Below are 23201 nucleotides of genomic sequence, written 5' to 3' on the forward strand. Positions count from 1 at the left end.
CAGCAGGTAACATAATTTTAAAATCAGTAAAAGATGATTTTTTTGTAGGCTATGGTACACTTTTGTTGGACCAACATAAGAGTAATCCAAGAATAAGGATATTTGTAATTTTTTTAGGTAGCGTATAAGATGTAGTTTTGAAAGCTCAGCACATCCTTATATTTTGATTATTCTTTGTCATCCAAACAAGAGTGCAGTTTTCTCCAAGGATGAGTGTTACAGAATCCAGACATGTGGTTTGTGTCACCAGTTGAGCCCAGAACAGAGCAACTTGAGGTAACAAGCCCTCAAAGCTTAGCTCTTTCTACATCAGTGAGCTGCACATGTATAGTGGTTCTCGCATCTGTGCCACCTCAGTTCAGTTTTTCTACTTTGAGGCCTTCAAGGTGTCTTCTGCTGCTACTGTGTGATGAGGTAAATATTTAGGCCATTTGTTGAATTCACAGGCTTTTGCCTCTGTTCTTACTCCCTTCTGACTTTGGAAACCTCTAGATAGGTTATTCAGCCTTTTTTTAAAGTTTTCTTCAGTTTTGGCATGGCCACAATCTGCATTGTGGGCACAAAGGGACCAAGTATACAGAGCACCCAAGACACAAAGCCCTGAGGTACATAGTTGGATAGTGGGAGAGCAGTGGACAAGAATCCACCAGAGGATACACCAAAAGTGTGATGGGATAGATAAGAAAACTGAGACAGAGCAAAGCCCAAAATACAGATGAGGATAGCATATCAAGTACATGAAGCAAAAAAAATTTTTTTTTTTTTTTTTAAACAATGTGAGTTTGATTTCACTGTGGCTATTTTTCACCTGATTTCAGAGACAGAGGCCTGCAGTGACTTCAAAAAACGTAGGTGGTATGGCAAGCTTGTGCTTGTTATGTTTCAGGCCTAAACACAACATACCTAACTCTTCCATTTATCAAAGAGTGACATCTAGGGGGTCTACACGGGCATCAAAAGCATAGAGATATGTTTTTTTTACAACTAAATCAGAGGTTCACAACCCAGTCCTTGAGACACACCAAGGTAAATGTCTTGCTCTTCCATTTTCTTATCAGGTCCCATTTTGAATGTCCAGAGCTATTTAGCCATTATCATTTCTGCATTCACTGTTTAATATACACTTTACTGGGTGGTCTATACTCTGTTGCCTACACAGATGTGATACAGCTTTTATTTATTGTAATTGGTAAGTTCTTTTTAATTCCTAACTTATCACCTGCTCATAGCCTTATCTTGTCTTCCTCTCTTCAGTAGTCCCTTTCCCTATGTGTCCTATCTATCTGTCCTACCCTTATCCCTTATTTGTACTGTCTGTCCTGATTTAGATTGTAAGCTCTTTTGAGCAGGGGCTGTCTCTTCTTCATGTTCAATTGTGAAGCGCTGCGTACAACTGGTAGCGCTATAGAAATGGTTTGTAGTAGTAGGTCCAGTCTACCATTAGCAGTTTCAGATCAGTAGGTCTCACACAGGCGTGTTTGCTGCCGGTGCTATCTTAGCTCCTCCCCCTCCCTTTTGAGATCATTCATTGGGGGAATCTTGATAACCCAACAGGGCTGAGGCCCTCGAAGACCAAGGTTGCCATACCCCCGTGGTAGCAGAATCCTTCACCTCATAATATAGAAAGCCTCTCAGCTGATACAAAATAGGGGACCACAAAAAACATTCAGACAAAACCTGAAATGGAGACCCCCAAGAAAGCCAGACTCTTTAAGCAGGACAGTATTGGTAAAAGAGAAAAAGAAATGAATCTTCCACTGTACCTTGTAAAATAAAAATATTTTTAAAATGTACATTTAACAAAGCAGGCATATCTCAGTTCTTATAAAGTATTACATAAAAATATTTGTTTTTCTTTTCTACCTTTGTCATCTGGGAATTTTCTTTTTCTAATTAAGCTGGTCTCCATCTCTTTTCCACTTTCCATGAGTCTTCTCCCAAATTCTTTTCCAGGTTTGCCTTTCCATTTCTTCTCTCTCTTGTCTTCTACCTTTCTTTCTGTCTGACACTGATCTTTCATTTATTCCTCCCCCCCACCACACACACACACACTTTTCTCTTCTCTGTGTTTATATCCACCCATTTGATTTTACTCAGTCTCTCTTTCTCTCACCTTCTAGTCCTTAGTTTGCTTTTCACAGATTTGTCTCATCTACCAACTGGCTTTTCCCATCTCCCTCATTCCCGCTCCAGCACTCCATTTGCCCCTCTGTATCTCTCCTTCCACAGTCTCCTATCTCCCTCCCCACACACACACACATCTTTCACCCACTTGCTTACCCACTCATTCCCATCCCCTGTACTCACCCTCTTAGCCCTCATCTCCCCTTCCCTGCCTTTCATTCTGTCACCAGCCCCAGCTCCATCCCTGTCTCTCCTTCCTTCCCTTGTCTCCAGGCCATTCTTCCATCTCTTACCCTATACCCCATGTCCTAGTATGTATTTATTTATGACATTTTTAACCCACATTAGCCCAAGAGTGATTCAGGTTCAGTGTGGCTTACATAACAAACAAATGAATGATACATATTAAAAATTACATAAACAGATTACAAAGTACAATAAATAATGCTATAACATTGGCTTTGTAAAACAAATATAACGTGTGGTGAATTAACCTGAATGCAACTGTTCTTAAGGGTAGATGGATAGAGAAGAAGATTGAATCAAAATTAAGTTTGTAAACAAAGAAGTGAAGATGAATAAATATGGGTACAATTAGGGCTAGATAGGATTAGGGAGAAAAGAAGAAGTGAAAGTGTATGAATGGATAATGTTCAAATAGAATACTTTGTTTTCTGAAAAGGCTAAATTGAAAAAATGAGTTTTCAGAAGGTTTCTGAAAGACAGATCTTTATCTGTGCATTTAATTGGTTTTGGTAGAGAATTACAAATTTTAATACCTTGATATGAGAAACTGGCATTGTGAATTTTTATAGATTCTCTGAGAACAAGCAGGCTTGCATATTCTCACAAGTGGGTAGACACTGTCCTGTGTTGCCCGGCCCGGCAAATTTGCCATAAAAAAAACTAGAGCTTTAAGGAGCGCAAGCCACGCTCCAGCGCACATGCACAAGTGCCTCCCTGCCCACCGTGCAAACGCGCCTGCCTTAGTTTCACTTTTTCTGCGTGAAGAGCAGCTGCTTTTTGTGGTGGATCCTCACACGCCCAGTTAGAGCGTTTCTTTGTTTTTGAGTGCCTTTCAGCGGTTTTCTACCCTCCCTTTTGCCTTTTCAAAAAAAAAAAAAGGTCCTTATTTTTTAGTTTTTGCCCCACATATGTTTCCTTTATTTTTTGTGCCTTTTCTCCCTTTTTCAGGCACCATCGCGTCTTTTGATTTGGCCAGTGCAGTTTTTCCTTCCATGTCCACGAAGACTCCTAGTGGCTTCAAGCGTTGTACTCTGTGCAACCAAACCATCTCGGGGAAGGACACCCATTCTTGGTGTCTTCAGTGCCTTGGGCCTGACCAAAGCCATGCCAACTGTGTCCTCTGTCTTCGTATAAAAAAGAGGACTCAGGTTTCATGAGAGGCTCAATGCATGAAGATTTTTAGAGTCATGTCTGGTGCATCGACGTTGAGTATCACACCAGCAACAGGAGTCCAGGTAGGATTGGCTGCTTCGAGACCCTGTGACACTGGGAGCAGTGAGGCATCGTGTGGGTCTCCACCTGTCTCGAGGCCTTCTGCTATGCAGCCCCCCCCCCCCCCCCCCCGGGACGTCCATTGTCGGACCCGACCCCGAGGCGACGGGAGGATTCAACATTGTCCTTGTTGGCACAGAGGAGCATGGGTGGCATGCATCGGGCGAAGGCCAAGAAGCACCGTCTCCAATCTCCCTCAATACAGGATGCCGGGATCTCTGGGCCACCAAGGGATTCAGCAATCGAGAAGCATCAGCGCCGGGAGGACTGCTCCTCCTCTATCCAGGAAGTGCAGACGCATGTGTCTCCAAGCAACCGAGATCCTGCTCCTGCACCGGCCCCAGTGATTTTGCAGCCTTAGCCGACGCCACAGTCTTTCCCGATGGCGGCACTCAATGAGCACATCCGGGCCTTGCTCCCTGAGCTTCTGGATGGCCTTATGCAGCAATATGCGTCGATATCGGGGGTGTTTGCGCCTACCATACCTCCCGCTGCGGTCCTGCCTGGCCCTCAGCCTGCAGTGCAGACACCGGCGCCGCTTGTGGCACCAGTGTTGACAGCACCCGTGCCTGCACCCCCTCGACATCAGTGGAGGAAGCTTCGCTAGAGTCGAAACGGGAGCCAGTTTCTTGATGCCGCTCTCAAGGAAATGGGTCCTCGGTATCAAGGCAGGCCCTGTCTCGGACATCCCTTAGGGAAGTGCTATCCGACACCAAAGAGGAGCGCTTATGCGAATCAGAAGAGGATCCCAGGTACTTTTCATCTGATGAAGTCCAATGGGATTCCTTCTGAGCCCTCCCCTCCACCTGAAAGGAGACTGTCTTCACCTGAGAGACTCTTTCACCTTTTTTGTATGGGAAATGACTGATGCCATTCCATTCCCCTTAGAAGTTGAGGATGAGCCCAGGGCCAAGATGCTCAAGGTCCTGGACTACACCTCTCCTCCTAAGGAGGCAATGATGGCTCCTCTCCACGAGGTACTCAGGGCAGTTCTCGTACAGAACTGGGCATCCCCTCTGTCTGTCCCTGTGGTCCCCAAGAAAATTGACACCCAGTATAGGATCCACGGTGAACCTGGGTTTGTGAGGTCCCAGTTACCTCATGATTCCATGGTGGTGGACTCTGCTGTCAAGAGAGCCAAGAGAACTAGGGACTATGCCTCGGCTCCCTCAGGCATAGAAGCTAGAACCCTGGACTCTTTTGGGTGAAAGGTGTATCAGGCCTCTATGCTCATCGCCAGTACCCGGTCATACAAGCTCTTCACGAGCATTTACTTGCGGAACTCAGTGAGGTAGCTGTCAGACTTGGTCCCTGGAGCTTGTAGGCTCTCTTCAGTGGTGGGCAATTCGGTCCAATTTGACCTTGAGACTTCCATTCCAAATTCCTCAGCTGCAATAAGTGCTGACAACGGATGCATCTCTCCTGGGATGGGGAGCTCATGTACATGGGTTTCACATTCAAGGAGCTTGGTCCCTCCAGGAAACGAATCTTCAGATCAATCTCCTGGAGCTTCGAGTGATCTGGAACGCTTTAAAGGCTTTCAGAGATTGGCTGTCCCATCAAATTATTCAAATTCAAACAGACAATTTGACAATTTACAGTCACAACAACAGCAGAATCTATACTTCCCCAACTCGAAATAGCCTCAGTCAGAATCAACCACCCCAACCTATGTGAGCACCTAAACCTAATCCTATTCTACAGACCCCCAGGCAATTGGCAAGACTCAGAGACACACTTTCTGGACTATATATCAAACATCTGTGTCACCACCCAGAACCTCCTCATAGCAGGAGACAATAATCTTCACCTGGAAGATAAGAACTCAAGCAATGTACGCGAATGCAAAGACTTTTTGCAACTATGGGTTCTCCACTGGCCAAACACACAACCTACCCATAACAAAGGACACACACTAGACATCATCACCCACAAATTCTCACCAGAACCAAATATCACACTAATAAACACAAAATGGACAGCCAGGCCATGGTCCGACCACCACAGTGCAAACCTGTCCCTCCACTGGAGAACAAAAAAAAAGACACAACAAAAACAACACACATATACTACAAGAGGCAAAATAGACCCACTAACATTCTGGCAACAATTCTACACTGACGAATGGACAATACCTACAGACTCATCTCAATTTCTCCAACAGATGCAGAGTAACGTTAGACAATATAGCACCACTTCAAACCAGAACCTCACATAGGAAAAACTCAATTCCATGGTTTAACGAAGAATTGAAAGAACTAAAAACACAAGTCAGAAGATTGGAAAGAGCATGGAGCAAGAAAAAAGACGAAAACACACACAAAGACTGGAAACAACTACAAAGAAAATACAAATACATGATCAGACAAACTAAAAGGACCTATTACAAAACCAAAATAGGACCAAACTATAAGGATACGCACAAACTCTTCACACTCGTAAACAATCTTGTAAATACTACCAAAGTCACCTCTAACGACGCAGATACCCCATCAGCAACCGACCTTGCAAACTACTTCAAGGAAAAAATCTCAAAACTCCGACTCAAGATACCTACTAACACAACAGAGTACACAAATATCCTTGAATGTCTAGACCCAAAGCCCGGAGAATACCCAGCAGATCGATCATGGACCGACTTAGACATGCTCTCACCAAAAGAAATCTCATACTAGTTAGGAAAATATGCCAAATCGCAATGCAAATTAGACATCTGCCCTAACAGTCTAATAAGATCCGCACCCAAACAATTCAAAACAGACCTCACGAACCACATAAATTACAGGCTTCAAAATGGACTCTTTCCCACGGACAAAGGAAACATATTACTCACTCCATTACCAAAAGATGTTAAGAAAAACACAATGGACCTAACCAACTATCGACCAGTAGCATCCATCCCACTCATGACCAAGCTCATGGAAGGCATAGTCACGAAACAATTGACTGAATACCTACATAGCCACTCAATTTTGCACAAGTCCCAATCAGGATTTCGGACGAATCACAGCACCGAAACTGTACTAGTGTCCGCAATGAACACATTCAAACAAGCAATTGCGACTGGTAACAACATCCTCCAGCAATTCAACATGTCCAGTGCCTTTGACATGGTTAACCATGATATACTAATACAAATACTAGTAGGAGGCACTGTTCTCAAATGGTTCAAAGGATTCCTAACCACAAGATCATACCAAGTAACAACGAACGAGGACAGATCACTACCATGGATACCTGAATGTGGAGTCCCCCAGGGATCCCCTCTCTCACCAACATTATTCAACCTAATGATGATACCTCTAGCCAAGCTACTAGCCAATCAAAACCTCAACCCCTACATTTATGCAGATGATGTCACAATTTACATTCCATTCAAACATGATCTAAGTGAAATCACCAACGAGATCACCCAAAGCCTCCAAATAATGCACACCTGGGCAGATGCATTCCAACTAAAACTTAACGCAGAAAAAACACAGTGCCTTGTACTCACCTCACAACATAACACAAAAAACTTCAACACCATAACCACGCCATACTGTTCCCTTCCGGTCTCGCAAAACCTGAAAATTCTTGGAGACACCATTGATCGAAACCTCACTCTCAACACCCACGTGAAAAACACGACCAAAAAGATGTTCTTCACCATGTGGAAACTTAAAAGAGTAAAACCTTTCTTCCCAAGATACATCTTCCGTACCCTGGTACAGTCAATGGTAATAAGTCATCTGGATTACTGCAATGCACTGTACGCCGGGTGCAAAGAACAGACAATCAAAAAACTCCAAACTGCCCAGAATACAGCTGCCAGACTCCTATTTGGAAAACCTAAATATGAAAGTGCAAAACCACTAAGAGAGAAACTTCACTGGCTTCCACTGAAGGAACGCATTGCGTTCAAGATCTGCACAATTGTACACAAAATCATTCATGCAGATGCCCCAATCTACATGTTAAACCTCGTGGACCTACCGCCCAGAAACTCCACAAGATCATCTCGTTCATCTCGCAAATTTCTTAACCTGCACTACCCCAGCTGCAAAGGACTGAAGTACAAACTAATGCATGCCACTACCTTTATCTACTTATTTCATGGTATTTATACTAGCAATATCTATTACAGGTCTTAACCGGTCCAAAATCCGGAGCAAATATCTGCTGGATGTCTCACTATCTAGGACGTATCCAATTTGTTAAGCACTGCACTTCTAGTCTTGTGGGAGATATTTTGTAAATATTTAGACCATATATTAACAAAGATCTTTCTTTTCTTTGGGTTACCGTAAGCCTCCCTGGCCTCTCAGAGCATTAGCTCATGGAACCTATTTCTCCAGTACCAAAAGGAGGGTGGCTCAGCTTGCAGCCAATGTCTGAGTATACATTTTTTTCCCCACTGCATGGGCCTTACACAAGAATAACTCCTGATTTTTGTCTGAGATCCCATAAGCATTGCTTTTATTCAAAAGCACTCCCCTCCAGGAGGGAAGCAGTCTATGTCCCAATAGTTGTTCAAGATATTTCTGTAACATTTTCCAAAAGTGTTTTATTCGATCACATCGCCAAAATGCATGCAAAAAAGTGTTGTTATCTCTATGACACTTAGGACATTGAGCATCAGATATCCATCCTGCCCTTACTGCTTGTGATTGTGATATGTACCCCCTGTGAATTACTAATTCATGTTTAATATGGGATATAAATGCCATAAATAAATAAGTCAATAGATAGAAACTGAATGTTGAGTTCCTGATTCTCATAATATGATGTCTGTTTTAGTAGCTCTTTACCAAGAGGAAAGAAATATCTGCATGAGTATAACACATACTAGGGTGTCCATATAACCAGCCCCTCCAAATAACACACTGATTACGATTTATAACAAATTACTACTCTACCTATGAAAAGTTATTCCATTATTATACTTCCTCTGTGTACATCAGTATGCTGCACAAGCTGGCATGCTTGAAATTATAAGTGAGATTAAATAAAAATGCTATCAACAGTACATGCCATCTCCTGTTCTCAATCTTACCTTCTTAATTGGCCCCATCTCTCGCGCTCTCTCTCCCTTTCCACCCACTCCTGGTCACTCATTGACAGGTCCGTGGAGGTATGGAAGAAAGAACTGCAAGCTTCGCTTCCCTGCCGTGTTCCTCACTGGCTCGCCCCGGTGCCTTGGCTGAGAACAAAATGAAGCTCCGTGCAGGGTCATCATAGCTCTGTGTGTTTCCTCCGTGAAACAAGAAATTACTTCATGGGAGGGCGGAGGAGTAGGGAAACTGGCAGCGGCGCACATAGTATTGTCTTGGAATGGTTTAGAGAATTTCTCTCACATCAGTCCTATCAGGTCAAAGTCCATTCTTCTATTTCGCCGCCTTGGAGATCTAACTGTGGAGTTCCTCAGGGATCCCCCCTTTCACCAACCCTATTCAACATTATGATGACCCCACTTGCTGCGGCCCTGTCCAACCATAGTCCGAACCCTTATATCTATGCAGATGATGTAACTATCTACATTCCCTTCAGATCTTCCTTAGCCGAAATCTCTGATACGATCAAGAACAGTTTTACCATCATGGTCAATTGGGCGAACGCATTTAAGTTCAAGCTTAACAAGGAAAAAACCCAATGCCTCAATCTCCTCCCAGTTTAATAAATCTATCCAGGGCACAATTACTATGCTGGACTACTCCATCCCTATCGCAGATAGTTTGAAGCTACTTGGTGTCATTCTGGATTCCCACTTGTCCCTCAACCTTTCAAATAATAGCTATTGCGAAAAGAATGTTCCTCTCCATGCGGTCACTTAAACACATCAAGCAGTTCCTTCCGTTTGACCTGTTCCAGATTCTACTCCACTCTCTAGTCTTGAACCATTTCAACTACTGCAATGGGATTTACACCGGATGCAAAGAACACACCCTGAAGAAACTGCAGACGGCGCAAAACACAGCAGCGAGATTACTATTTGGTAAATCTCGGTTTGAAACAGCAAAACCGCTTAGAGAGAAGCTCCACTGGCTCCTGATAAAAGAGCGTATTGAATTCAAAATCTGTGCTCTAACTCATAAGATCATATACGGGGACGCACCAGCTTATATGTTCGGCCTGATTGACCTCCCTTCCAGAAATTCCAAAAAGCCGTCTCGTACTCATCTCAATCTCCACTATCCTAACTGCAGGAATCAAACTTCTCTTCGCCTCCTCTTTTTGCTTTGTGTGTCCTCGTTACTGGAATGCTCTACCTTTAACATTAAAGGAGACTGCTGACCACAGTCTGTTCAAGAAAGCACTTAAGACTTATCTTTGTAATAGAACATACTCCTCTGTTGCTTAACTTCCTGCCGTCCCTCATTTGTATCTCCTGTTGTTTCCCCCTTCCCCAGATGTTCCTTATTCTCTGTTTGACCTTGAGTTAGTATGATGTACTTTTCATAAATGTTGTTAGCCACATAGAGCCTGCCATGGTGGGATTATGTGGGATACAAATGTTCTAAATAAAATAAATAGTGCTGTGATGATGGAACCACCTTTCTGGGTGTTAAGGGCAGTGTTCTTGTAGACAGACTGAGTTGAGTGTTTCAACCACACTGGTGGTCTTTGGCACGGGCAGCTCCTTGTGACTCTGGGCAAGTCACTTAAACTTCCATTGCCCCATGTAAGCCGCATTGAGCCTGCCATGAGTGGGAAAGCGCGGGGTACAAATGTAACAAAAAAAAACAAACAAACAAATCCACAAAATTGGGGGATCCAAGATGGCATTGTAGGCACCTGTGTAAGAGCTTCTGTCTTTCCTCTCAGCAGAGCTTTGAACATTTCCTGACATTATGAGAAAGAGACTGGCTAAGACCAGAGGAATCCCTCCTGTCTCTGGTTCGACAACTGCCTTGGTCCAGCTGACATTAAAGGCATATAGAGTTGCACCAGTGAGAGAGGTTCTTTCTTCAGCATCTCCAGGGCCATCGAAGAGTAGTGCAAACAGGGCTTCCTTGAGCCCCAAGGAGCAAGTAGCCCCCCTCCCCTGATCTAGTAGTTTCCTCTTCCTGCCACAGAGGTGAGGAAAGTTGACTTGCAGCAGCCTGGGAAACCCGGCAGTGTTTTTCACACACACCCTCCCCCCCCCCCCCCCCCCCCCCCCGTTTGAATACAGCTGGAAGAACCGGTGGGGTAGGTGATGGAGGAGCTTCACCTTGAAATGGATCGAGTTTTCAGATTACAGGTACCCTTGCTACATTAAGGGAAGCCATTAAGACTTTGAAACATTCACTATCTTCTTTTTCTGCTAAGATTTCTGAAGACTTGGTAAAATTTGGTTTATTAGCTTAGGAGCAAATGGTAATTCATACTCAGCATGCTTCACGAGTTAGTAAGTTAGAAACAGATTTTAAAGATATTCAATCTGTGGTTAAAAGTAAAACCAGTATGCAAGCTGGACTGTTGGAAATTTGAATATCTAGAGAACCACAGTAGAGTTTTGAATCTACAATTTTTAAATTTCCCCAAATCTCTGATAAGTCCAATGGTCATGCTACAGAAATAATTAATGGAGGTTTTACAGTTTTTTCAAGTAACGTTTACCACCTATAACTAAGGCTTATTACCTCTCTCTGCCATCAAGAGTAAGAGTCCCAGATCAATAATCAATAACGGGTGCAGAAACACAAAAGAGAGATACTGCATAGGAGGGGAGAGATTAGTAAGCTCGACTCAGGAGAGAGACCTTGGGGTGTTGGTGTCAGAGGATATGAAGGTGAAGAAACAATGTGACAAGGCGATGGCCATGGCCAGAAGGATGCTAGGCTGCATAGAGAGGTGTATAACCAGCAGAAGAAATAAGGTGGTGTTGGTGAGGCCCCACTTGGAGTATTGTGTTCAGTTTTGGAGGCGATATCTTGCTAAAGATGTAAAAAGACTGGAATCGGTGCAAAGAAAAGCTACAAAAATGGTATGGGATTTGCGTTGCAAACTGTACGAGGAGAGAATTGCCGACCTAAACGTGCATACCTTGGAGGAAAGGAGAAACAGGGGTGACATGATACAGACATTCAAATATTTGAAAGGTATTAATCCACAAACAAACCTTTTCCGGAGACAGGAAGGCGGTAGAACTAGAGGAGATGAATTGAGGTTGAAGGGGGGCAAATTCAGGAGTAATGTCAGGAAGTATTTTTTCACAGAAAGAGTGGTAGATATGTGGAATGCCCTCCCGCGGGAAGTGGTGGAGATGAAAATAGTAATGGAATTCAAACATGCATGGAATAAACACAAAGAAATCCTGTTTAGAAGGAATGGATCTACGGAATCTTAGCGGAGATTGGGTGGCAACGCCAGTAATTGGAAAGCAAATCCAGTGCTGGGCTGACTTCTACGTTCTAAGCCCTGATCGTAACTGAATAGATATGGATGGGCTTGAGTGTAAATTTTATGGGGCTTTGACGTTAGCTTCAGAACTTTTAGTACAAGAACAGTTCTGGGTAGACGTTTACGGTCTGTGCCCTGAGAAAGGCAAGGAACTTGGGTATACATATAAGGTATCGTATACCATGTAAAATGAGTTTATCTTGTTGGCAGATAAAGACCTAAATGGTCCATCCAATCTGCCCATCATTTGCTATGTTACTATGTAATAATCTCATGAGACTATGGAATTGACAGCTTTTTTAGAAAGCTCTCTTGAAGTAGTGACTGAAAAAGAACTTTAATTGCCACTTTTACACTTGAGCATGATAGAAATTTAATCTTACATTTATACTTCAGGAAAGTGGACATGGTTTTGTAGGGCTCTAAAATCAGGGTTTTTCCAGATTTAAGTAGTGGAACCCACAAGAGGAGGAAGGAAATTTTGGCCTTACAGCTTTGAATCTTGGCTCTTGGGGCAACATTTTCTTTATGATTTCCTTGTAGGTGTCTTATAATTTGTGGTTCAGCAAATTTCCTATTTTTTAAGCTTAAGCAACCTTGATTTTTTTTTTGTTTCTATGGAAAGTTCTTCAGTTGAATATGGTAGTGTTAATTAGGAACGTTATCTACCTTCACTAGCTAAATAAAACGCTCTTGCATATTAGCTGCAGTTACACCTTTGTGTTTTCAATATTATTATTGTTATTTCCTTATTCATAGACATGTTGTAATGATTATAATTTGAAATCTGATAAAAAAAAAATTTTAATCCACAAAATTGGAGGGCATTCAGATCACATCCCCATTTGTTTCAGTTCGAAGTAGAGAATGATGTGGAGACAAAGCGTCCCCACCCCATCCCTGTGAGCTCTGTCTGATCTCACCCAATCTCAATCCCCACATCTAGAAATCTTCAGGCTATTGACCCCCTTACTCTGTCCTCTTATGTCTCTAACCTTTTCTCTACCACCACTCTATCTAAGTCTGTCAATGAAGCTGTTTCCTCCTATGATACTATTCTCTCCTCTGCACTGGACACTCTTGCCCCTCCCATGCCCCGTCCTACTAGGTGTACCAAACCCCAGCCTTGGCTGACCTCTAAAATCCGCTACTTTCGTTTCTGTGACTGCTCTGCTGAACGTTCTTGGCTTAAATCCCGCACCCTTGCCGACTTCATTCATTTCAAATTCATGCTTAACTCCTTCCAGTCTGCCCTTTCACTTGCCAAACAGGATTACTTCACCCAATTGACAAATTCCCTTTGCTCCAACCCTCGACTCCTCTTCGCCACACTGAACTCTCTTCTCAAGGTACCTCCGTCCCCAATTCCCCCATCTCTTTCTTCTCAGACCCTAGCTGAGCACTTCCACGATAAAATCCGTAAGATTAACCTTGAATTTTCATCCAAACCCTCCCCACCTCTCTCTCCCTTAGTCCTCACCCCCTACTCTCCTTCCTCTCCTTCTTTTTCCTCCTTCTCAGAAGTTTCTACTGAGGAAACTGCTCTTCTTCTTTACTCCTCTAAATGTACTAGCTGTTCTTCTGATCCCATCTCCACTTATCTACTTAACACTATCTCTCCTACTATCATCCCAGCCATCTGTCACATCCTTAATCTTTCACTCTCCACTGCAACTGTTCCTATGGCCTTCAAACATGCTGTTGTCACTCCACTCCTTTAAAAACCCTCACTTGACCCTAACTGTCCCTCCAACTATCGCCCCATCTCCCTTCTCCCTTTCCTCTCCAAATTACTTGAACGTGTCGTTCACCGCCGTTGTCTTGACTTTCTTTCCTCACAACCTATTCTTGACCCACTCCAATCTGGTTTTCGCCCTCTTCACGCTAGTGAAACTGCACTTACCAAAGTCTCTAATGGCCTGCTACTGGCTAAATCCAGTGGTCTGTATTCTACCCTTATCCTTCTTTACCTATCTGCTGCTTTCGACACTGTTGACCACACTATACTTCTGGATAAGCTGTCCTCGCTTGGAATCCAGGGCCCTGTTCTTTCCTGGTTCTCCTCTTACCTCTCACTTCGTTCTTTCAGTGTTCACTCTAGTGGATCCTCTTCAACTTCCATCCCGCTTTCTGTTGGTGTGCTTCAGGGTTCTGTCCTTGGACCCCTCCTTTTCTCCATCTATACCTCTTCCCTTGGTACCCTGATTTCATCCCATGGCTCTTAATACCATCTTTATGCTGATGACTCTTAGATCTACATCTCCGCCCCTGAAATCTCAACCTCGATCCAGGACAAAATCTCAGCCTGCTTGTCCAACATTGCTGCTTGGATGTCTCAACGCCATCTAAAGCTCAACATGACCAAAACTGAACTTCTCATTTTTCCCCCTAAACCCACCTCCCCTCTTCCCCCTTTCACTATCTCTGTTAATGGCTCTCACATCCTCCCTGTCTCCTCGGCTCGTAACCTTGGAGTCATCTTTGATTCCTCTCTCTCCTTCTCTGCACATATTCAACAGATCGCCAAAACCTGTCGTTTCTTTATCTACAATATTAGCAAAATTTGCCCCTTCCTTTCTGAATACGTTGCCAGAACCCTTATCCACACCCTTGTCACCTCTCGCTTGGACTATTGCAATTTACTTCTCACTGGTCTTCCGCTCAGCCATCTCTCTCCTCTCCAATCTGTCCAAAATTCTGCGGCATGACTTATTTTCCGCCAGAATCGTTATATGCACACTAGCCCACTCCTCAAGTCACTTCACTGGCTCCCTATCCGCTTCCGCATTCAGTTTAAACTTCTTGTACTGACGTTTAAATGCATCCACTCTGCAGCCCCTCATTACCTCTCCACTCTCATCTCTCCCTACGTTCCTCCCTGTGAACTCCGCTCACTGGACAGATCTCTCTTGTCGTCCCCCTTCTCCTCCACTGCTAACTCCAGGCTTCGCTCCTTTTCTCTCGTGGCACCTTATACCTGGAATAGACTTCCTGGACCTATACATCTAGCTCCATCTCTACCTGTTTTCAAATCTATGCTGAAAATCCACCTTTTCACTGCTGCGTTTTAGCTCCTAGCCACTACTCAATTGCCCTCCCCTTGTCTCTTCCTTCCTTTTCACCCATTACTTCCCTCACCCGTAACTGTCTTGTCTGTCTGTATTATTTAGATTGTAAGCTCTTTTGAGCAGGGACTGTCTCTTTGTATCAGGTGTTCAGCGCTGCGTGCGTCTGGTAGCGCTATACAAATAATAATAATAATAATCTCATCCACAGAAGCCTCAAACAGTTATGATTTTATGTTCAAGTCATTTTATTAAGTATAAAAAGAAACATTCTTTACAACTGTTGTTTTATAAATCACAACCAATACAGAACAAGGATTTTTTTTAAACCCTGTCTTCCCCTCCCCTCACAAATATCCCTTCCACTATTGGGAAACTTGAACAAGCCAGATTACTACAGGATGCTACATAGAAAATTCATGCTAACAGAATGCCTCAGTCACACACACAGAACACAAGTGCCAAATGCATAATAGCTGACCAAAAATGATAAGCGTATATTAAACCAAAGCCCCAAGAAGCTTCACCAAAGAAATAGAAAGAGATGCATTTCCTGCTATACCATACAAAATTTAAGATCATACATGCCAGGGATGGTGTTAGGTGAGTGCAACTAGGACAACTGTCCCCTGGCCAGAGAGAGCCCTAAGTCTGCTGAAAACTGAAGGCAGCATGGCCTGGTAGTGGGCTTTGGGGTCCCCTCTGATATTTCTGCCTGGGCTCTAGCCACATCTAACACCAGCTCTGGCAGGATACACATTTTAAATCTAACATATTTTATTCACAAAAGAGAAAATTTTTTAAAAATTTCTACCTTTTGTTTGGTCATTTTATTTTTCAAATCATGTTGGTCCCAGGCTCTAGTTTCTGTTTCCTTCTGCCTTCTCAACTCACTCACCAGAGTCTCCTGCCCATTTGACATTTCTTCTTTCTCCATGATCACCATCCATCTTCTGTCTCTGTTTACCTATCTTTCCCCATGTTCAGCATCTCCCTTCTCTGTGTCCTTTATACTTCCATGTCCACCATCTCTCCGCATTCATCATTACCACTCTGTTATGTTCAGCCATCACTCCTCTATGTTCCTACTTCCCCCCATGTCTAGCATTGTCCCTCTGTATCCTGTGTCTGGCATTGCCCCTTCTGTATCCATACACCATCCGCATGCAGCATCTCACCCTTCCTTCCTTCCTTCCTTCCTTCCTTCCTTCCTTCTCTTCCCTTCCCTCCAGTGCCACCTCTGTCCCCTTCAGCTCCAGCCCTCCCTCCCTTCAGTTCTGTCCCTCACTCAGTTTATTTACTTTTATGCCTGTCCCCTTCAGCTCCAGCCCTCTCTGCAGCACTGCCTCCTCAGTTCCAGCCCTCCCTCCAGCACTGGCCCCCTTTCCCCGCATGGGTCCAGCACTGGCCCCCTTCTCCCATATGGCTCCGGCATTCTTTTCGCCATGAAGATCCCCCACAGGCCTGCTTTGGGGCCTTCCCTCCTCCAGCTCTCGCCTTCTGCTGTAACTTCCTGTTTTATGAAACAGGAAGTTACATCTGAAGGCGAGAGTTGTCAGAGGAGGGCAGGCCCCAGAGCAGGCCTGTTTGGGATCTTCAAGGAAGACATGTGAGGCGTGGGGAAGGGAGATAAGAAAAAGGAGGAAGGCAGAGAGGAGGAGATGCCAGACCCACAGTGATCGTGGGTTTTTTGTTTTGTTTTGTTTTTTTACCACGGAAGCAAGATTTTTTTCTTTACCGCTTCCGTGGGGCAGTAAAGAATTTTGCTTCCACACCTGCAATAACTATGACAAAAGTTTTTTGATTAGCACGGGTCCCCATTCCCATGTCCTTCTCTAATATTAACCCAACAATATCTGCATAAACAAAGACAGTAAAACTCCCCAAGAGCTGACATTAGAACCCCTGCCAGAAATTTTTGGCATGATGAGCCTTTGATGGATTGGCTCTTGCACTTTTTTTTTTTGAGTATTTTAAATTTTCAAAGTTACAAAAGGTATAAAAAACATATAACAATACAAATACAATGAACAATGATGGATAAAGAAAAGTGTGATATATTGCAATCTTATATAATTGCTTAATGTAAGAGTTTTAATGATTAATTAGAGATGGAGAGAAAGGCATCCAGTTTCTTACATTTGTGGTTCTGGTGACTTTTTAAAGAAAAATTATTCTCTAATATATTTTCATATTTCCTGTACATAAGAAACCAGTTCCACTATAGACACTAGAGAGATTTAAAAAAATCAAATAGTGCTTTGTTTTCATCAGAAAGTGGGTGTTCTAAAGCAATGACTTTCCATATGACATGTGTTAGTGATAGCTGTTCTTTAATGTTCAATATTTGAAGGATCCTTGTCCTATACATCATGTCTAAAGAAACATAGTTCTTGCATTTGAATATAAGATGAGTGAGAGTGCCAAGGTCTTTATGACAGGACCAACATTGATCAGAAGTGGATAAACTTCTTTTCTTGGGTTTCAGTGTAGCCTATAGGGAATAGTGTTATAGAAAAAAATAGAGTTATTGAGGATGGCTTTGTAGCTCTTGGGCCATGGATCCAGAAAAAAAACCACCATTGATCCTCAGATAAGGATATATCAGCATTTTTTCCCAAAACTTTTTGGATACAGAGGCTATAAGTTTCTTTTGCTTAATTGAAAAGATTAATAAAATAGAGAAGAATGATGTGTGGAAAGCAACATTTTCTTAAGTCTATAGACCATTATTAAAATGGACTTGAGGAAAATCCACTGCTTATTTCTGGGATGAGCAGCATTAAATGTTTTGTACTTTTTTGGGATCTTGCCAGGTATTTGTGACCTAGATTGGCCACTGTTGGAAACAGGATGTTGGGCTTGATGGACCTTTGGTCTGTCCCAGTATGGCACTACCTATGGACACAATCACTGGAAAGAAATTTAACATTCAGGTTCAAACCTTTAAAGCATATTGTATTTGAAACCAAGTGAAAAGTTATGAATCAGGAGGGTTATCTCAGCTTGTAACTGAGAGAAAGTTTTAAAATCTTTACCAGACATCAATTAATAAACCATATATTACAGTTTTTCATATGGGCCAGATGATAAGTTTTTTGTGCTTTTTGTTTATCAATATGTTAGAATTATTCCAGATTACTGAATTGTACTCCTTATGGGATGTTTTGGTAGAATATCACTTAACTTGTTTAATGATGAGAGAGTGGCTGTTAGTACTAGAAGTATATTTATGAAAATATTAGGTAACAGAAGAGAGGCTCAGAAGTGCATAAACAGAAGCAACAGAAAAAAAAAAAGCACAAAAGGGCTTCTAAGACTAAAACAAGCATGAGTTCTTTAATTAACAGACCTGACAAGGACCATGTTTGAGCAAGTCTAAGCCTGCATCAGGGGTCTGACAAAAACAACATTAACAATGAAAACATTCCAATATGATATCAGTTAAACAATTATACAAACGTATAAAATGAGCTGGTATCCATACATTTGATGTGTCATAAAAGTCTCTCTCTCTCTCTCTCTCTCTCTCTCTCTCTATATATATATATATATATATATATATATATATATATATATAGAATACACTATTGCAGAAGTGTGTTCACAGTGACAACATTTACAGAGACAGCTTAACCTTTGGGCCAGGTGAACTGGTCCTCGAGGTTAAGTTGACCTAGAGCTTGCCTGGTGGCGTTGTGTGTGCAGGTAAAAAAGAAGAGCCGGCAACTCTCTTCCTCTTTCTGTCTTGGGCCACCTTCCCCCGTCTACCTTTAAAGGCAGTTTTCCCCTCCCAAACACACAGCATTTCACCTAATACTACCTGCATCAGCCCTAGCATCTTCTGCTATCTTTCTTCTGCCCCGCCCTGTTCCTCTTGTCATATAACTTCCTGTTTCCAAGGGGCGCAGCAGAGGGAAGATGCCAGGGCTGATGCAAGTAATGTTAGGTGAAACTATGTTGGTATTCAGGAGGGGGAAATTGCCTTTACAGTTAATCCAAGGAGGGGAGGTGCCAATGTGGGGTGCACTAATGGGAGGGTGCCACGGTCTCTTGAGCTGGCCCTGAATATTTACATATATGTATGATAAAAAAATGTATATTATCAACAGTGTGAAACAATCATATATAGGATGTGAACAAACATGCTTAGGTGTTATTAAAAGTGGCTAAAACAGTATGCATCTGTGAGGAATATATGCCAATCTTACCAATATTGATCAGAACTGTTGATGCGCAGGCACAGATATCGAACAATTTGCACAAAAGATAAAACGAATCAAGAGTAAAAACAAAAAATGTGAACAGATAAAAAAGTAAGCAGATATATGTAGTAGTAGTAATGTGTGTGAGGTCTAAACGCCTAAAACTGGAAATATGGGCCATAATATGCTATGCTTGCATATATTTACAAACTTCCACCTGCTGCTTAAAACGCAAACAAAAATCAGAAGGATTAATCAGGCCAAATTGCAAAAAATCAATTCAGAATCTTACCAAAAAGTTGCAGTCCAAATTCCTAAAAGTACTTCAGCGTGTAGGTGAAGATCAATTTTGAGCACCAAAAAAAGCCAAATTATTTATAGAACAAAAGGGCATAATAAATTCCATCTCTCTAGAATACTATGTGTAAAAAGTGATAATTAGAACACGCTGTTTACAAATATTAAAAATGTGATGAATAAAAGACTAAAAGGTCTGCCAAACGTTTGCACCCCCACTGGTCTGAGTGAATTATGTCAGTCGCAAGCAACAATTATAGCCAAACTTTAAAACAGCCGGGTAGATCGACTGAACACAGGAAAGACTGAAAAAACAAAAGGACATAATGACTCTCTGGGCTTGGCTGTGTGTAAAAAGCAACTAAATTAATTAAGATTTATTTACTGCCTTTAAGCACTCTAATAACAGATGATGATAATGTGTTACCAGCTATCACACCACCGCTGCTGCCAAGCTATAAACCAGCAAAAAATTAAAATAGCGGATTCAAAAGACACATTGTGGGAGATTCAAACACATGGTAAAACTATATTTATAAAATGAAAGACTTACCGAGATGAAAAGTTACAGGAACACGTATCCACAACAAGCTGCAATGCGGTTTATGATCAAACAACCAAAAAAGGAAAAGCACACATACACTAACCAGTAAATAGAGCCCTGTGTGGGGGTGGTGAGTAGCCTGTGACAAGGGACTGCGATGATGCGGGGAGAGTCTGATAGGTACGGGCGGAGAGAGGGATCTTGGGGTGATAGTATCTGAGGATTTGAAGGCGACGAAACAGTGTGACAAGGCGGTGGCCGTAGCTAGAAGGTTGTTAGGCTGTATAGAGAGAGGTGTGACCAGCAGAAGAAAGGGTGTTGATGCCCCTGTATAAGTCGTTGGTGAGGCCCCACCTGGAGTATTGTGTTCAGTTTTGGAGGCCGTATCTTGTTAAGGATGTAAAAAGAATTGAAGCGGTGCAAAGAAAAGCTACGAGAATGGTATGGGATTTGCGTTACAAGACGTATGAAGAGAGACTTGCTGAACTAAACATGTATACTCTGGAGGAAAGGAGAAACAGGGGTGATATGATACAGACGTTCAAATATTTGAAAGGTATTAATCCGCAAACGAACCTTTTCCGGAGATGGGAAGGTGGTAGAACGAGAGGACATGAAATGAGATTGAAGGGGGGCAGACTCAAGAAAAATGTCAGGAAGTATTTTTTACGGAGAGAGTAGTGGATGCTTGGAATGCCCTCCCGCGGGAGGTGGTGGAAATGAAAACGGTAACGGAATTCAAACATGAGTGGGATAAGCATAAAGGAATCCTGTGCCGAAGGAATGGATCCTCAGGAGCTTAGTCAAGATCAGGAGGCGGGGCTGGTGGTTGGGAGGCGGGGATAGGGCTGGGCAGACTTATACGGTCTGTGCCAGAGCCGGTGGTGGGAAGCGGGACTGGTGGTTGGGAGGCGGGGATAGTGCTGGACAGACTTGTACGGTCTGTGCCAGAGCCGGGGTTGGGAGGCAGGGCTGGGGAGGTGAGGATAGTGCTGGGCAGGCTTATACGGTCTGTGCCTGTGCCAGAGCCGGTGGGTGGGAGGTGGGGCTGGTGGTTGGGAGGCGGGGATAGTGCGGGGCAGACTTATACGGTCTGTGCCCTGAAGAGTACAGGTACAAATCAAAGTAGGGTATACACAAAAAGCAGCAAATATGAGTTATCTTGTTGGGCAGACTGGATGGACCGTGCAGGTCTTTTTCTGCCGTCATCTACTATGTTACTAATATAGAGAACTGTTATGTGAGCAAGTGAAACAAATCAGCGCTGCTTTTGAAGATTCAGTGCTGTTGTAAAAAAAAATGTAAAAACAAAATAATAGGGGTGGACCTAAAAGGCTCTTCACAGCCATATGTAATGCAAACAATTTTTATTTAGCACCAGTTGTGTAATTAACCTGACACAGGGCCGTCTTTTGACAACACTTGCCCGACTGCTTCAGGTGTCATATACTATGACATAAATAGAAAATTGATCAACATAAATAATTAAATCATGTTTAAAAATATTATGATAATAAGACGACAATGTATTGATACAAAATATCCTGGTAGCCTATTTATACAATGAAACATTTTCAAAAAATAAAGACATAAATAAGAGATAAGAATATTATGTATAAAACTTGGCACCGCAAATGACAAAGATTCAACAATTATTGATCCATATCAGAGTTACAGTGATACTATGGAGCACAATGTATGAGAAAGATACAGAGACATGTACCAACCAGATTTGTAAGATATTACAAGGGCACTAAGCAGCTGAAATAGTGATTTGTGAACCTCTCTTTCTTTCTTGATCATAAAAACTTATATAACATTACGTAATCTAAAACGGCTTGTGATAATTTGCCAGGAGTATGAAAAAAAGGCCAATATCGCTAGAAGTAAACAGTATATGCCAGACGTGAAATAAATTGGTCAAAGAAATAGAATAAACTGAAGTGAAAGAGCATGTGTTGAAAATGGCACTGTAAAGAACAAACTCCTGTCTTATACTTACAATGCATATGTCTACATATCATGTTATCACTGCCTTTAGGACATAAGATTAGAATTGTTGAATTTTGAAGGGGAATGAGGTTGCATCTTTAAAACTCTTTGTGATATGAAGATACACCGATGACAAATATATCCAGACACAGCCCATAAAAGGAAAGTGAAATTAAAATTTTCTTTGTTTTAGACTGGAAAGATGACTTTGTGATGAATGACCATGACAGATCTGCTCAGTCACATGTGGAAGACATGCAAATAGAAAGAGAGTTGCCTTGTAAGTATGAGTAAAGTGTCAGAAGTTTAAAACATATATAGAATGCCATCTGATTTGTAAAAAATGCAGAGTTTAAGATTAAAAAATAAACCAAATATTTGTTGGCTAATTCACAAGGAAATTAAGGGACATGCTTACTAAAGTGCACTAGGGTGTGCATGGGACTATAACCTGAAAAAAAAATTGATGGGGGAGCACTTAACCATCTCCTATTTAGGAGGCTCTAAGGGCTCCCGCGTTTATGGATGCAGTAACCAGTTAGCGTGCAGTAATCAGAATACCCTAGCTGGATAGTGTGTCCATGCCCTTTCTCCACCCCTGAAATACCCTTCCAGAAAATAAATACAAAAAAAATAAATACTGCACACGTGGAGGGGCATAATCGAACGGGGTGCCCAAGTTTTTCTAAGGGCGTCCTCGCAGGACGTCCTCGGGAAGGGGCAGGGAAACCCGTATTATCGAAACAAGACGGGCATCCATCTTTCATTTCAATAATATAGTTGGGGACGCCCAAATCTTAACATTTAGGTCTACCTTAGAGATGGTCATCCCCGGTTTTCAGCGATAATGGAAACCGAGGACGCCCATCTCAGAAATGACCAAATCCAAGCCATTTGGTTGTGGGAGGAGCCAGCATTCGTAGTTCACTGGTCCCCCTCACATGCCAGGACACCAACCGGGCACCCTAGGGGGGACTGCAGTGGGCTTCACAAATTGCTCCCAGGTGCATAGCTCCCTTACCTTGGGTGCTGAGCCCCCCAAAACCCACAACTGTGCAATGCTATCGTAGCCCTAAGGGGTGAAGGGGGGGG

The 23201-nt window shown here is 42.6% G+C and overlaps 1 protein-coding gene across 2 annotated transcripts in view; it reads left to right on the top strand.

Moving 5' to 3' along the window:
* Nucleotides 1-23201, top strand: part of LOC115473512 (adrenocortical dysplasia protein homolog) — a 115293-nt gene that overhangs the window by 75800 nt on the left and 16292 nt on the right. For both annotated transcript variants that reach the window (XM_030208541.1, XM_030208550.1), the window contains one exon: nucleotides 22303-22389. In XM_030208541.1, the coding sequence (XP_030064401.1) occupies nucleotides 22303-22389 (87 nt within the window). The remainder of the gene's footprint in view (nucleotides 1-22302; nucleotides 22390-23201) is intronic.

Source organism: Microcaecilia unicolor, chromosome 1 (assembly GCF_901765095.1).
Source record: "Microcaecilia unicolor chromosome 1, aMicUni1.1, whole genome shotgun sequence".
Classification (NCBI taxonomy): Eukaryota; Metazoa; Chordata; class Amphibia; order Gymnophiona; family Siphonopidae; genus Microcaecilia; species Microcaecilia unicolor.